This window comes from Thalassophryne amazonica, chromosome 11, assembly GCF_902500255.1.
Source record: "Thalassophryne amazonica chromosome 11, fThaAma1.1, whole genome shotgun sequence".
Taxonomy (NCBI): Eukaryota; Metazoa; Chordata; class Actinopteri; order Batrachoidiformes; family Batrachoididae; genus Thalassophryne; species Thalassophryne amazonica.
The window spans coordinates 33,557,628-33,573,885 of record NC_047113.1 but is presented as its reverse complement, the minus strand read 5'-3'; the positions used below and the strand labels follow the sequence as shown (position 1 = coordinate 33,573,885).

The 16,258-nt window shown below is 40.8% G+C and overlaps 2 protein-coding genes across 4 annotated transcripts in view; one reads left to right on the top strand and one right to left on the bottom strand.

Moving 5' to 3' along the window:
* The window catches only part of LOC117520378, a 38,192-nt gene extending 34,878 nt beyond the window's left edge, over window positions 1–3,314 (bottom strand). For both annotated transcript variants that reach the window (XM_034181723.1, XM_034181725.1), the window contains exon 1: window positions 3,224–3,314. In XM_034181723.1, coding sequence (XP_034037614.1) covers window positions 3,224–3,272 — 49 coding nt within the window. In that variant the 5' untranslated portion in view covers window positions 3,273–3,314. The remainder of the gene's footprint in view (window positions 1–3,223) is intronic.
* The window catches only part of LOC117520379, a 42,162-nt gene that overhangs the window by 14,445 nt on the left and 11,459 nt on the right, over window positions 1–16,258 (top strand). Inside the window, exon 1 of one of the 2 annotated variants that reach the window (XM_034181726.1) lies at window positions 8,147–8,286. The exons of the other annotated variant lie outside the window; for it this stretch is intronic. Coding sequence (XP_034037617.1) covers window positions 8,241–8,286 — 46 coding nt within the window. The 5' untranslated portion in view covers window positions 8,147–8,240. Of the gene's footprint in view, window positions 1–8,146; window positions 8,287–16,258 lie in introns of those variants that run through there. 2 annotated transcript variants of the gene reach the window in all.

Here is a 16,258-nt window from a genome sequence, read left to right as displayed (position 1 = left end):
AAGTGGTCATACCATTTCAAGTTTTCTGAAGGAACCATCTACAAACACAACAATGTCAGATGTTTGCAGGAGATTCAAGTTCAAGTTTATTATAGCACTTCATCAATTTTTGCCAAACAGTCATGTGGTAGGCCCAACTCTCCCATCTTTTTGTATATGAAGCAAACTTCATTGTTTATTTCGCTGTCCTCCTCATCTGTCTTGTCCACCTCGTCTCCCTCTCCCTCGCCGTTCATTACAGAAAAGCACATCACAAAATCCATCTCCATACCTTTGTCACAATCCTAACTAGTAAAATACAGACCTGTAGCTTTTGATGTATTTTTCTGGTTCTTTTGTAATTTTTCAGTATGCACAACCCAATCTTTTACCATCTGGAAAGGTCCTGTCTCCTAAGTTACCAAATGTTTCTTTATATGCCTGGACAATTCAGGATGTATTCCCTGCAAAAACTCATTTTCCATTGTGCATGGCTTCCAGTATCATCATAGGGTTGTGGTATAGTCTTGGCGTCAAATACATTCTTTAACCGGGCAGCATAGTCGAGAACAGCCTTGTCCTCCCCCTGTTTACATTTCTTAATTTTGGTATAATCAGCTCTGCCACTGTAATGTTCTCCAGTACAACTTAGGAGGGTGCAAACTTGATATTCACTATTATTATCACTTTACCGAGGCGTTGCTAGGCCGGTATCATAGATTTACATCGACGCTACCTATACCCGTCCGCTGTGTGTAAACAAATGATGTCATAGGGCATGCAGCCCAAGAACTGTCCGCAGTGGGGAAAAAAAACTGTCCGCAGATGAAAAGATAAAAAGGCGAGAAGTGTGTTTTGGTCCTAATATGGATATTCCGGATGATTTTCTCACGGATAGTACGACAATGAACAGCAGCTAAAGCAGCCAGCTTGATGAGAGGACACACTGCCGAATTTGGAGAGCAGCACGCGCCAGCCGACACGACAAAAGTTAAAGTGAGCCAACTTTTTATGTATGCGTCACATGTTGTGTATCTCAGTAAAAAGTGATAATAATGCAAATAACATGCATTTGTTGTGCAGTATGCATTTTCTGAGCCCCTCCGTTCATGCCCAGTCACCAAAAATGACAGATATTCGCCCGAGTTAGATGAGGGTGAATATCTGTCATTTTGGGCAACTGGGCATGAACGTCTGGCCTCTGAAAATACATACCACCCTCCAAAAGCATGTTATTGTATTATTATCATCTTTTTCATAATTAATGGGTTGTCCCCCCTGAAAGGACCCCCAGTTTCCACTGACAAGACACTTCTTCTTCGTCTTGTCTGATCATGAGCCTAATCACACTTTCAGCTTCCTGGGTGTTCAAGCTGTAACTTTTCAAGAGACTTATTTCCGTTCTAAATCTGATTTCATTATTGTTTTGGGTGAGAAACACCTTCCACAGCAGCTTTGACATTGGACATAGTCCAGGGCCGATACACACAAACTGGTCCTACCCCTGCTTGTCTGTTTGGATCAGACATTGCAATCATAGGATAGGTTTTATGTGTATCGTCTCCTGCATCAAAAGTTATTAAATTTGATGGCATGGCAGCTTTTCCATGTGAAAACATGAGGAGTTGTAACTGGATTGTAAAACTTACCCAATCGCGTGTTTTACTTTTTTTCACCTTCTTCTTCCTTCACATTTATAGATACAAGTGATAAAGGCAAGGCTGGATATACAGTGCCGTTCAAAAGTATTGGAACACTTGGTATTTCACACATTTTAATTTGTTTAAGCCATTTCAAATACAAAAATAAATAAATAAATAAAAATGTCTAAAATGATCTTCCTTAAACTCAAACTGAAAGCAAATCTTTACAACTTGATGTAAACCAATTAAAAATATAAACAGAAAGATGATGGGTTGCATTAGTAAAGGAACACTTTGGTATAATATGTCAGGATTTGAGTTGGTTCTGTTTTATTTTTTTGTGATTGCTTTTGTTACATGTTAGTTCTCTTGCTGGTCTTTTTCCTGCTTGGGTTTTCTCTGTCACTATCTCTCTTGTCTTTCTTTTGGTGCTTGGTGGTGGGCGTTTCCCTGTGTCTGGCCACACCCTTGTTCTGGTGCTTGCCACACACACCTGTTTCTAATCTGCAGCTCATCACCTGGCTGTATTTAAGGTTCACTGTTTGCACTAGTCCCTTGTCAGATCAGTGTGCTCTGTTTTGTGTTTTTGCTTATTCCTACTTGCCTCAGAGTGTTTTTCTCGACCCTGCCTTTAGCCTGATGTTTTTTTGTACTGTTGCTTGTTTTTGACTGCCTTATTGTGTACTGACTCCAGCATATGTCTTCAGTAAACGATTCTAACCTACAGAATTGTGTGTTTGTGTCCTGCAGTTGTGCTCAGCCAGTTTTGATGAACAAACCTGATATAATACCTGTAAATAATCAGTTTTATTGCCAGATTCCTTCAGACAAGTCATGAAATGGGTACATGAACATTTCCAAGTCACTGAATAGGTCTTGGACTTTTTGTACATCAACTAAGAAATACAAACAGTATGGCACTCTGGGGTAAATCTGTAGGGAGTAAATAGTTCTCAAAAACAGTGACTGTGCAAGAAGGAGAAGAGTGAGGAAAACCACCAAGACAAAGGCATCTGTCATAACTCTGGCATTCAAACTACGCCAACAGATGGCAACCCTTCCAAATTAATACACCATTAAATGCAGAAACTGCTTACAAAAGGGAAGGAAAGGAAAAACCCATCTGCAACAGTTCAATAATGAGTTGTGAAATCCAAAAACACCTTGCTTACTGCAAAAAAGCTTGAGAACACAAATTTAATAAACATGCATAACACTGGGACTGTTTCCATGCACACTAAAAACCTGATCGCGACCCGATTACTGGAGTTATCTGATCTGACGTAAACAGCAAAATGCAATATTCTTTAATCGGATATGACTCTTAACCGATTATGAGAAATTTAACAGACCCAGATTTCTCCCCAATAGTCTGATTTCTTTGGTACATGTACACCATTAATCTGATTTATTTCATTCTTTTACATCTACACATGTGTAAAAGCAATTGTCACTTACATTTCCAGAGGTACAGCGGGACATAATTTAATAATGTGATGACATTTTTCTGATTGTTATAATATTTATTTTCATTGTAAAACAGGTGAATAAGTGATACTAAAACTGTAAATTGTGTTGGTTTTTGAGTGAATTCTACTCACCAGAGAGGAAGAAGAAGAAGGAAACACTGATCAAAAACAGCAACATCATGCTCTACACGAAAGACAAACACCGTGTCAATCTTCAAAGTCTAAACTGAATGGAAACACATTAACAACTGACACACTGATTCAATGAGAGAGAAAGTTCCCTCCTTTTGTTTCCCTGAATAAGCAGAAACTTCCTCATGCCATTTTATGTGAGTACTTTGAAGTTGGCACCAGGTTTGAGATTCAACATTTGAATATAGGCCTGGCAGTGTTGCTACCAAACTATGTACTGTGCCACCTCATGCACAAGACCACAAGAACCCACCACCCAGAGTGGTTAAAACTAGAGGTGGGCGGATCGATTCTAATATCGATACCAACGCTGGTATTGATATTGAATGATCCTCGTGTAAAGAGATCGATACTCAAGCTTTTTTGTCTCCCACATGCACTGACTGCTGCGCATGGAGATTCATCAAAGGCTACTCTGTCTGTTAGAGCAGCGCTACACTGTGTCACACAACATGGAGCAGCGCACTCTCACCCCTCTGATCTTTTGTTGTTGCGCCGTCACATGGCTCAGCAGCACCAGCCATGCAGGTAGGCTCAGCCTGGCCCGCCCACTCAGCGCTCTCCTTGAGTCAGCCCTCTACCTCAGGAGATTGTTTTAAGTTGTGTTGATTGAGATATATATATATATATATATTTTTTTTTTTTAAACAAAAATGTTGATTGTGATAATAAATTATTTTGTTGTCACGTACAATGTCACGTACAATGGCGAAATTCTATCCTAGGTCTTTTGGATCCTTTGCATCTATGAAGCTTAAATATGAAAAAGTATCTATCGGCGATACTGGGCCTGTATTTACTTGGTATCGGATCAATACCAAAATTCCCGGCATCGCCCACCTCTAGTTCAAACCCCATGGAGTTCTGCGTGGCACACTCAATATTTAATGTGCAACAACTCTGCAAAGTTAATATGTATTACTGATGCAGTCAATCACAGCGACTCTGACATGAATCTGCACAGCTCCCTGTGATGATTCATGTCTATGTGTCCTTGTCCTCTGTCTCCCTCTTGTGACCGTTCTGGTTTTTGGTTTTCTGTGTTGTCACTGTTCTATCTTTCTTGTGCACTTCCTGTTTTTATTTTGTCACCTGTTCCTAGTGTGGTTTTGTAGCTTTCTTCCTGTGTCTCTCAGCTATTTTGTCATCAGTGATTTCCATAGATGGCAGAGTGCATCCGGAAAGTATTCACAGAGCTTCACTTTTTCCACATTTTGTTATGTTACAGCTTTATTCCACAATGGATGAATTTTTTTCTTTAAAAATCTACACCTAATACCCCATAATGGATATGTGTAAAAGGTTTGTTTGTTTGTTTGAGATTTTTGCTAATGTAGAGAAAAAAACAACTAAGAAATCATATGTACGTAAGTATTCACAGCCTTTGCCATGAAGCTCAAAATTGAGCTCAGGTGCATCCTGTTTCCACTGAACATCCTTGAGATGTTTCTACAGCTTAATTGGAGTCCACCTGGGGTCAATTCAGTTGTTTTGACATGATTTGGAAAGGCACACACCTGTCTACATATAAGGCCCCACAGTTGTCAGAGCACAAACCAAGCATGAAGTCAAAGGAAATGTCTGTAGACCTCCAGAGAAAGGATCGTCTCGAGGCATAAATCTGGGGAAGGGTACAGAAACATTTCTGTTGCTTTGAAAATCCCAATGAGCACAGTGGCCTCCATCATCTGCAAATGGAAGAAGTTCGGATCCACCAGGACTCTTCCTAAAGCTGGCCGCCCGTCTAAACTGAGTAATCGCGGGAGAAGGGCCTTAGTCAGGGAGGTGACCAGGAAGCAGAACCTGATGGTCACTCTGTCAGCATTCCTCTCTGTACAGTGTCCAGACAGAAGCCACTCCTTAGTAAAAGGCACATGGCAGCCCGCCTGGAGTTTTCCAAAAATTACCTGAAGGACTCAGACCGTGAGAAGCAAAATGCTCTGGTCGGATGAAACAAAGATTGAACTCTTTGGTGTGAATGCCAGATGTCATGTTTGGAGGAAACCAGGCACCATCCCTACGGTGAAGCATGGTGGTGGTAGCATCATGCTGTGGGGATGTTTTTCAGCAGCAGGACCTGGGAGACTAGTCAGGATTGAGGGAAAGATGAATGCAGCAATGTACAGAGGCATCCTGGATGAAAACCTGCTCCAGAGTGTTCTTGACCTCAGACTGGGACAACGGTTCATCTTTCAGCAGAACGATGACCCGAAGCACACAGCCAACATATCAAAGGAGTGACTTCAGGACAACTCTGTGAATGTCCTTGAGTAGCCCAGCCAGAGCTCAAAGCTGGATCCAATTGAACATCTCTGGAGAGATTTGAAAAATACAAAAAAAGGAAAACAGTTGAGGCCTTTTGGTTTTCACATACATTCAATGATTTTTTCAAAATTCAAGAGTTCATTCGTGAAGATTCCAAATAATGGTTTGGACCCAAAAATCTGCACCTATGAATAAATTGTTTTGCCATCAAAATTATACTATTATATATTATTTGTCTTTTTTTGTGTGTGTGTGTCCTGTATAACAACAGCAAATATAACATCATTAAACTATATTTGGGTAAGAGCTTACCTTTGTCATTTTATCCATTTTGAAGAAGTTCCTAGAAGGATTTGATTTTGTATGGATACAGTAGAAACAAAAGACGCTTTAAAGACAATTGCGGTTACCTTGATATTGTCATTCCCACCCTTGTTAGTGTGATATCTCAAGAACCAGCTGACCAATTTCATTCATATTTAGCACAAGTGTGCACTTGGGTGATCCCAAGTACCTGATTCAGGTACTTGGGAATTTGGTACAGGTACCAAATTCCTGATTTTATGGGGACCGGAGTGATATGTCATCTCCTGATGACTCTTGTTATAGTTGAAATCAAAGATATTAGCACTACATAGCTTTAATATCTTTGGTCTGTTATTTGATGAAAATGTTAAACTTGGTCTGGAATCCATACAATTACTAATCAAACTGAAGGAGCGTTCTCCAGTCTGTTCCAAACTACCCCCCTCTACACAGCGCTTACTCTTATGCCACAAACACGACACATAGCCGGAATCCAAGGTCTCAGCCACATCCCTGCTATTATAATTGGTCCAAAGACAGGATTTGTGCATACATGCTCATGCAGGAGGATGATCAGTGGACCTGATCTCAATTTTGAGCTTCATGGGAAAGGCTGTGTTGTGGTCTGGGTTCTGGGTTTGTCTCCTCCTACCTTCTGTGTTTCTCTGCCAGTGTGTTTCTCTTCTCACCACCTTAGCTCGTTCCCCTTGTGTTATTTTTCTAGCATTTCTCTGTGAACACATCATTGTGGCTTATTCCCTTTATACAGTCCACAGCCGCCACTGGCTCACCTGGCAACCTGCACCAGTGACTTCACCTCCTGGTCACCACTTCATCTACCTCACCAGCACATTTCTTATAAATTGTTATCTTTGTTTTTTGCCATGAAACGGCCACATTTGCATTTGAGTCTGTCTTCCCGATGTGTCACAACACGTATTTGCATTTCTTAGGTTGTTGTTGTTTTGTGTTTTGTTTTTTTTATAAATTTGCAAAAATCGAAAAAAAAAATCATTGTCATTATGGGGTACTTTAAGGGAGAAAAAATTAATTTAATCCATTTTGGAATAAGGCTGTAACATAACAAAATGTGGAAAAAGTGAAGCTCTGTGAATACTTTCCGGATGCACTCTACCATCTATGGAAATCACTAATATCAAAATAGCTGAGAGACAGGAAGAAAGCAACAAAAACACACTAGGAACAGGTGACAAAATTAAACAGGAAGTGCACAACACAGTGACAACACAGAAAACCAAAAACCAGAACGGTCACAAGAGGGAGACAGAGGACAAGGACACATGAATAGACATGAATCATCATGTCTGTTCACCTTGTTGAATGGTATGTTCCAGCTTTCACCTCATGAAATATTCGTTCCATTGAAAGAATGTAAAAACATTCATTATTTGTTTTTATATAACCGTTAAAATAGATCCTTGTCATTTGATATTTTATTAATTTATAAACAGAAAAGGGACCACTGGACATTTTGGTGTTCCACTGTAACATGTAGTCCAGTGATGCTGTGCACTGACTTTGGATTTCCATTAAAAAAAAAAAAAAGACTTTTTGTGTAGTTCCTCAGTCCAGCCAAAAATCACATCAGCGTTTCATGTGAACAGGTCTTCATGCATCTAGATGGCTGACAGCGGAGTGCATTTGTGTGTGTGTGTAGCAGCGTCAGTTAGCACAGTCAAATTATCGTGTCGTTGTCCCCCGCACACACGCAACTGGCTCGGTCAACTGTGTATGTCCTCAGTGCAGCAAAAAAAAAAAAAAAATCACGTCAGAAATGAGTCCAGTTTTTCTTTCTCTCTTCCTGCTCACAGCCTCCAGACAGCACAGTGGATTTGTTGTATGTGCGTGTGTTGTACGAGGACGCATGCGCATGTAGAGTGCAATGGTACCAAACATATGGAACCAAATTTGCACTCTAAATGCAATGCAACACAAATGGGATGAATGAATCCATGTCATGTGACATACAAAGCACCAATCAAATGACAAAGATCCACTCAGCTGTTATATAATAATACATATTAACTTTGCAGAGTTGTTGCACATTAAATAGTGAGTGTGCCACGCAGGAGCCCATGGGGTTTGAACCACTGTGGGTGGTGGGTTCTTGTGGTCTTGTGCATGAGGTGGCACAGTACATAGTTTGGAAGCAACACTGCCAGGCCTATATTCAAATGTTGAATCTCAAACTTGGTGCCAACTTCAAAGTGCTCACTTAAAGTGCATGAGGAAGTTTGTGGTCATTTAGCGAAACAAAAGGAGGAAACTTTCTCTTTGAGTAACTTCCTGTGAGCCAGTTGTTAATGAGCTTCTGTTCAGTTTAGGCTTTGAAAGATTGACACGGTGTTTGTCTTTCGTGTAGAGCATGATGTTGCTGTTTTTGATCAGTGTTTCCTGCTTCTTCTTCTCTGGTGAGTAGAATTCACTCAAAAACCAATGCAATTCACACTTCTAGCATCACTTATTCACCCGTTTTACAACCCCAAATCAAGAAAATGTCATCGCATTATTAAATTATGTCCCACTGTACCTCTGGAAGCTTTATCTCAGTGATCATCAATTCAGTCACAACCCATGACTGAATTGATGCAGGTGGGTTTTTCTTTCTTTTGCTTTGGTAAGCAGTTTCTGCATTTATTCATGATGTCTTTATTTGGAAGGGCTGCCGTCTGTTGGTGTAGTTTGGATATGAGTTATGACAGATGCATTTGCACTGTCCATTTATTTAAGCATTGGACCCCACAGCCTGGTGTTATTTACTGTCATTTGCTCCTCTTGCTGCAAAAATAAATTTTGATTGTGACCGACCTGAATCCTGAGTTTAATGAAGGCTGAGAAATTTTTTAACAAGTTGGTGGCCCAGATGGGACTCCATTCACTCTCTGTTGTCACTTGATGAACCTCCTGGCACCACTCCAGAGACATCCTCAACCGTTCTTGCTTTAAGACAAGAATTTTTGGATTAGTGAGGTTTGTCCTTTGTTCAGAGGTGCCAAAAAGTGAAGTGACCAACAAGTAAAAGGATTAAAGTAAGGTCATACGTTTTTGTATTTGTGTAAAAAGACCAAGTTGGACTCAGCAAAAATCCAGGTTGAAACTGGTTATTGGATTAGACTCAACGGAAAATACAAGAACCATACTGGATGGGTAAAAAGAGTCAGACGATTCTGACTGTGACAATGTTATGACACAAGAGTTATCAGGAGATGACATACCCAAGGAAGGTCACGGGCATTCAGTGTTGGTTTTGGCCTTGCCACTTACATGTAGAAAGTTCTCCAGATTCTCTGAATCTTCTGATTATATTATGGACTGTAGATGATGGAATCCCTAAATTCCTTGCAAGTGAACATTGAGAAACATTGTTCTTAAACTGTTGGACTTTTTTTTTTTTTTCACGCAGTTGTTCACAAACTGGTGATCCTCACCTCATCTTTGCTTGTGAACAGCTGAGCCTTTTGGGGATGCTCCTTTTTATACCCAATCATGACACTCACCTATTTCCAATTAACCTGTTCATCTGTGGAATGTTCCAATTAGGTGCTCTTTGAGCATTCATCAACTTTCCCAGTCTCTTGTTGCCACTGTCTCAGCTTTTTTGAAATGTGTTGTAGGCATCCATTTCAAAATGAGCAAATATTTGCACAAAAACAAAAAAGTCTACCAGTTCTATCACTTTGTGGTGTATTCATTTGAAGAGGATTTGCAAATCATTGTATTCTGTTTTTATTTACATTTCACACAACATCCCAACTTCATTGGAATTGGGGTTGTACACGCTTATGCTAAATATGAACAAAATTGATCAACTGGTTCTTGAGATATCATGCTAACAAGCAGTGGTGTCAAAAGTACACACATTTGTTACTTAAGTAGAAGTATAGATACTGCAGTTTAAAAACACTCTGGTAAAAGTTGAAGTATCAACTTGACCTCTTTACTCAAGTAAAAGTGAAAAAGTATGTGCTCCAAACCTACTTAAAGTATAAAAGTATAAAGTAACCTTTAAAAAAAAAAAAAGGTAGATGCCACTATATGAATTGAAAGCTTAATTTAAAAACTGATTCGTTCTACATGTGGCCCAAGACCCAAAACCCCAAATTACCCCCCAACACCACCTGCATGAAAATGTTTCAATTCTAGAAGCTCTGAAATGCAATCTGGGACTATTCCAGACAATAAACTGCAGTGAGTGTAGCATCCATTTAGTGAAGGAAAAAAAACCACAACTTTCCTTATTCAAATTAATTCCAGTAGTATTCTGCTCTTACTAGGATGCAGCAGTTTTCTAGTTTGGCAGATAGTTCTGGAGGAAATCACTGAAGAAATTAACAAACTGAAAATATGGTTTGACTGAAACAAACGGTCATTAAACTTAAATAAGACAGGGATGAAATGGAGGTGTAATAGTCACTAGGTGTTCACAGGAAACATTTATGTACGTATGCCCTTACCAAAAAGTAGTATATGCAAGTATGTTTCAAGTATACTTCTAGTTTACTTTTTATATACTTATCAGTACTATTTTTTGGTAAGGGTGTATTTATTTATGTATGTTCATTGTTAGTTGCTTTTATATTTTCTGTTGTGTTTCTATTCAGGTTCTTTTTGCCTCTCTCTAGAATTGTATATAATAATAATTAGATTATTTGTTGGGAAGGTGTCGTAACACGGACCCACAACAGGGGGCGCAAATGAACGGACAATGGATAAGAGAAGGAGTAACAATTTAATGTTGCACAAGAACACAACGTAATATAAACAAGAGTGCTGCCAATCATACACAAGAGGACTGCGGGCAGGCTTGAAGATAGGAGACCTCGGATGAACGAAGAGCCGGGGCCCACACCGCTTCTACCACCAACGGCCTGAAGAACACCGAAGCCGCCAAGCCCTGAGTCCCCAGGTGGTCTCTGTCCTCCGTTGTCGGCCCTGGTACTGCTGGCAGACAGAAACAGAAGGTGGTGAGTGTGAATCCTCACACCCAGCAACCTTGATTAATGATTCCTCTTGGAGGGAGAACCTCCACCTCCAATCATACACACGTGCAGCTCCTGTTTACCACTTATCGGTTTTGGGGTGTGAGGCGAAGTCGTCGCAGTCACACCAAACGCCAAAAATCCCAGATAAGGAATACCAACAGGAAAAACAGCTGCAAAACAGATCAGATTATTATTCGCAATAATCACATCAGAGAAGTTTACCTCGAATCGTAGGAGATTTCTCGGCGAGGAGGTGGAGTCGCCGTCCGGCCTTTATGGTGATGATGATGATGAGATGAATGAGTGACAGCTGGTGTTGAGGATGATTGACGGCTGTCACTCCCAGTGGTTCTGGCGCCCTCTTGTGCTTGAAGCCCGCACTCCAAGCAGGGCGCCATCTGGTGGTGGTGAGCCAGCAGTACCTCCTCTTCAGCGGCCCACACATTATTAATATATAAACAAAAATAAATTTAAGAAATATTACAATTTGAAAACAAATGCACCCGAACGTGATGAGAGCTGCAATTGCTTAATGCTAACTTTTAACATTGAAAATGCCATAGACATGCTAACGCGTTAGCGTCGCTCCCGTTTTTAAGTTATAAAATACATCTATCAACTGTTTCAGAAGACCATAACAGGTCGGTTTAACATAGAAAAGGTAAATAATACTCACAGAAGTATGCTCTTTAGGATTTTAGCGGGGGAAATTAAGCGAAAGAAAGAAAGAATAAACGAAGCAATGGTCGAAGCATTGCTTCAATCTGCGAACCACTGCTTGGTTCACGGTTCAAAGCAAAGCCGCGCTGCAGAAAAGTTGATTACAGGCGCACATGACGTGAAATATATATATATATATATATATATATATATATATATATATATATATATATATATATATATATATATATATATATATATATATATAAACATTAAACTGAAGCCAAGAGTAACGAGGCTGTTTGTTTTAAAAATGTAAGGAATAGAAAGTACAGATACTTGTGTGAAAATGTAATGAGTAGAAGTCAGAAGTAGGCAGAAAAATAAGTAATGGAGTAAAGTATAGATACCTAAAAAGTGTACTGAAGTACAGTAACGAAGTATTTGTACTTCGTTACTTGACACCTCTGCTAACAAGGGTGGGAATGACAACATTTTGAATATCTCACTGAGTCCCTGAAATTGACCCCCAAGGTCACCGTGAATCACTGATGTTGGGGGACCACCCAATTACACACTTATGCTAAATATGAATGAAATTGGTCAAGTGCGCTAACAAGCGAAAATTGAAGGACGAACAGATGGGCTATCTTCCCCGTGTAGAAAAAAGAGAACAAACAGACTGGAAGGGAAGCACAGGGACAACCGTGAAAAGAAAACTGAGAAGCAGGAGAAGTCACATAAATAAATGATGGAATAATATACTTCTGCATTTTTGAACAATGATCATAAGGACGCAGTTTATTACAGAAGGACACATACATGACAATGTCATGAATGTGTCATTTTTAGGTCCTCAACCTCACCTGCCAACTTACTTGAGCGCCTCACCAAGTGCCCCACCTGCTTTGACTCCCCACACCAGTCTGTCCACCTCCCTCTCCACTCCACTGAAGCCGCCTTCGACGACTACGATTGAGTTCAATATACAGTGCCCTCCTAATGTATTGGAACACTTGGTATTTCACACATTTTAATTTGTTTCTGCCATTTCAAATACAAAAAATAAAAATTTCCTCACTCTTCTCCTTCTTGCACAGTCATTCACTTTTTGAAAACTATCTACTCCAGAGTTACCATGGAGGACCATACTGTGTATTTTTTCATAACTGATGTAAATAAAGTCCAAGACATATTCCATGACTTGGAAATGTTCATGTATCCATCCCCTGACTTGTCTGAAGAAAACTGGACATAAAACTGATTATTTAATTTATTATTACATCTATATAGCACCAAATCACAACAAAGCTGCCACAAGGCCCTTCACACAAGTAAGGCCTAACCTTACCAACCTCTAGAGCAAGCACACGTGACCACGGCAAGGAAAAACTATTGAGGAAGAAACCTCAAGCAGGCCAGACTCAAAGGGGTGACCCACTGCTTCGGCCATTCTAACAGTTACAAGGTTTTTACAAAGCTTTACAGAGCTGAAGAAACACAAAACAGGAATTTAAAACATCTTCTGCATCAGCTTCAGGCATAGCATCTCACAGTCAATCCCGCATCCCGTTGTCTGCAGATGCCTCTCCCATACATTTCCCTCCACACTTCAGACAGAGAGAAAAAGAGCAGAATCAGTCGGCCGGAAAAACCACACCTAATGTATAATTCATTAACATTAAATCGACAGGAAAGCAGAGAAAATTTTAAGGTGATGACCGGCCACTAGCCCTAAGCTTCACTAAGAGTGTTATGGTTAGGGGTCCGGACAGAACGGGACCATTTCAAGCAATGGACCCAAATGCAGGGAGCTGGACATGGGAAGGAGTACAAAAGAAAATATATTTATTTATAAACAATAAATAAAAGGTGCTGCGCTGAGGTGCCTGCAGTATAGAGAGATGGCCCGTCTCCTGGTGGTGAAAATAAGGAGCTGCAGTATCCCGAGCCAGTCTTGAAGGAGAATGATTACTAAGGTTCAAGGACCAGGACGAGGTAGAACGCTCCCCTCCGAAACAAGGAACTATGGGGAATAAAGACACACAGGGTGAGTGAATGCACTTGTAATGCAGGAGCATGAAAACAGTCACAGTACACAAAAGGCTTAACATAGGTCGCTTTGGAGGTGAGGAAATAATGTTCTCTGCTTAAGAAATAAGGTTTACTGTTCACGAATTGTTCACAGTTCATAAATTGTATCCAGAGGTCAAGTGCTGCGCATTGTGATGCAGTTCCAATTAAGCAGGACTTGATACAGCTGGGTTCTTAATCCTGTGATATCAGAGTTCATGCAGTTCTTCGGTAGAGTTCTTGGAACAGTTCTTTAACATAGCACAGTCAGACAGGAACAAGTGGGAATGGGATCCCACTAAGATGAGGAGGAACTTAACTGGTGTGTAGCAGAGTTGCGCTGTGAGCAAAGAGCCAAGGAGTTCCAAAGTGATGTAGCTGTGCAGATAGCCAGGGCAGCATGGGAGCCATGCAGGAATCGTCTGGAACACCAGGAAAGACAGTTCACTCTAATACGGGAATTGGAGGAGAGGCCAGATTATCTGAAGTTTAGCTGTGGGAAGCTCTGGTGTCTTAAGCGCATAGCAGGAAGACACAGTCAAGGTCACAGAGAGGCAATCAGGCTTGGTCCTCCTGGTAACGGTCTCAATCATGGATCGTGGCTCAGGAGGAACCTGGAAAGTCTGCAAGAGTCTGGCAATGCTCACAAGTATCTGGCAACAACTGAACAGAAAGTCAGGGTTTAAATAATCTGTCAATAATCAATCACTCATTTGATCCAGGTGTGAAAAATAACTGAGGGCACCATCTGGTGGAGAAACTAACACATGACACTGGTTAAAAGACGGTTAAAACCAGGATCTGGGGGAAATCCTGACAGAGAACCAGAATTTAGATGAAGCTGAGGCCGAGACTCATTCCATTACTAATAAAATGAATTTAAAAGGATAGGAAGCATAGTTCCATATGTAGCGGTATGAAGGTCCCGGGTCCTGATTGAAAAGACATTCCCACTACCTTGGCTAACGGGGAATTCCCCTTTGGCTGACCTGGTAGAGGAATGGTCTTTAGTGCGAGCCGTGTGGGTTCGATCCCACCGCCGTTCAGGCAACAAAGGTCCTGCGGTCACACATACTATGCCACTATGCTAGCCATACGAGAGGGAGAGTAAATGTGTCTGAACTCTGGACTTGAATGTCTCTACAGACTCAGATGTTTTTATCGCCACAGGGAGATGTGGCAGAGTATGCGATGGTGACTTTGTCAGATGTGTTGGAAGTTGAACATCTTCCCTCACACCACTCAGCTCAATCTGCTGAGCTGGTCGTGTTAACAAGAGCATGTATCCTAGGAAAAGGATGGTATAGTACTGACAGGGACTAGAAGAAGAGAGCATATTTCACCCATATTGGCCTCTCTTCATTGGCTTCCTGTTAATTCTAGAATAGAATTTAAAATTCTTCTTCTTACTTATAAGGTTTTGAATAATCAGGTCCCATCTTATCTTAGGGACCTCATAGTACCATATCACCCCAATAGAGCACTTCGCTCTCAGACTGCAGGCTTACTTGTAGTTCCTAGGGTTTTTAAGAACAGAATGGGAGGCAGAGCCTTCAGCTTTCAGGCTCCTCTCCTCTGGAACCAGCTCCCAATTCGGATCAGGGAGACAGACACCCTCTCTACTTTTAAGATTAGGATTAAAACTTTCCTTTTTGCTAAAGCTTATAGTTAGGGCTGGATCAGGTGACCCTGAACCATCCCTTAGTTATGCTGCTATAGACTTAGACTGCCGGGGGGTTCCCATGATGCACTGTGTGTTTCTTTCTCTTTTTGCTCTGTATGCACCACTCTGCATTTAATCATTAGTGATTGATCTCTGCTCCCCTCCACAGCATGTCTTTTTCCTGATTCTCTCCCTCAGCCCCAACCAGTCCCAGCAGAAGACTGCCCCTCCCTGAGTCTGGTTCTGCTGGAGGTTTCTTCCTGTTAAAAGGGAGTTTTTCCTTCCCACTGTCGCCAAGTGCTTGCTCACAGGGGGTCGTTTTGACAGTTGGGGTTTTTCTGTAATTATTGTATGGCTTTTGCGTTGCAATATAAAGCGCCTTGGGGCAACTGTTTGTTGTTATTTGGCGCTATATAAATAAAATTGATTTGATTTGATATATGACAATTTATACCAATAGTCATTATGCATTTTCTACTATACATACTTTTGCTACCAAATGGAAAACTGAGGAATGATCAATTCCTCTGGAAAACCAGTGAGGCAAAAGATTTATTTACTTGCATTGCTGGACCCGGTCATGTTCCCAGAAGAAATCACCATTTGTAAATGCGCGGTCCACAAATCACGGACTGATGCAGTTTCAAAAGGGAACAGAAAAACTGATGTTGAAGTTTAAAAAAAAAAGCAGCCTTATTTTCCCACAGAGTTCTGATTCAGACAGTGTGACCACAACACCTCTCACTTTAGACCAGATGGTCCCTTAAGACTGCAACTAGCAGCTGACAAAGCTGAAAAAACCTGAGGTGGAAGAAACCATATTCAGATCAGTGGAAGAAACGTGACATGATGTGACCATTGCGTCAGATTCTGTCACATTTGGTAGAAAGAGACGACCCCCTAGATTGCAGCATTCAGTCACACAGACTAAAAATCATGGGTAAAAATCCTGCATGGTGCTCAACTTTTTCAAATCATATTGTATTTGGACCTGTCTTGGAAGTC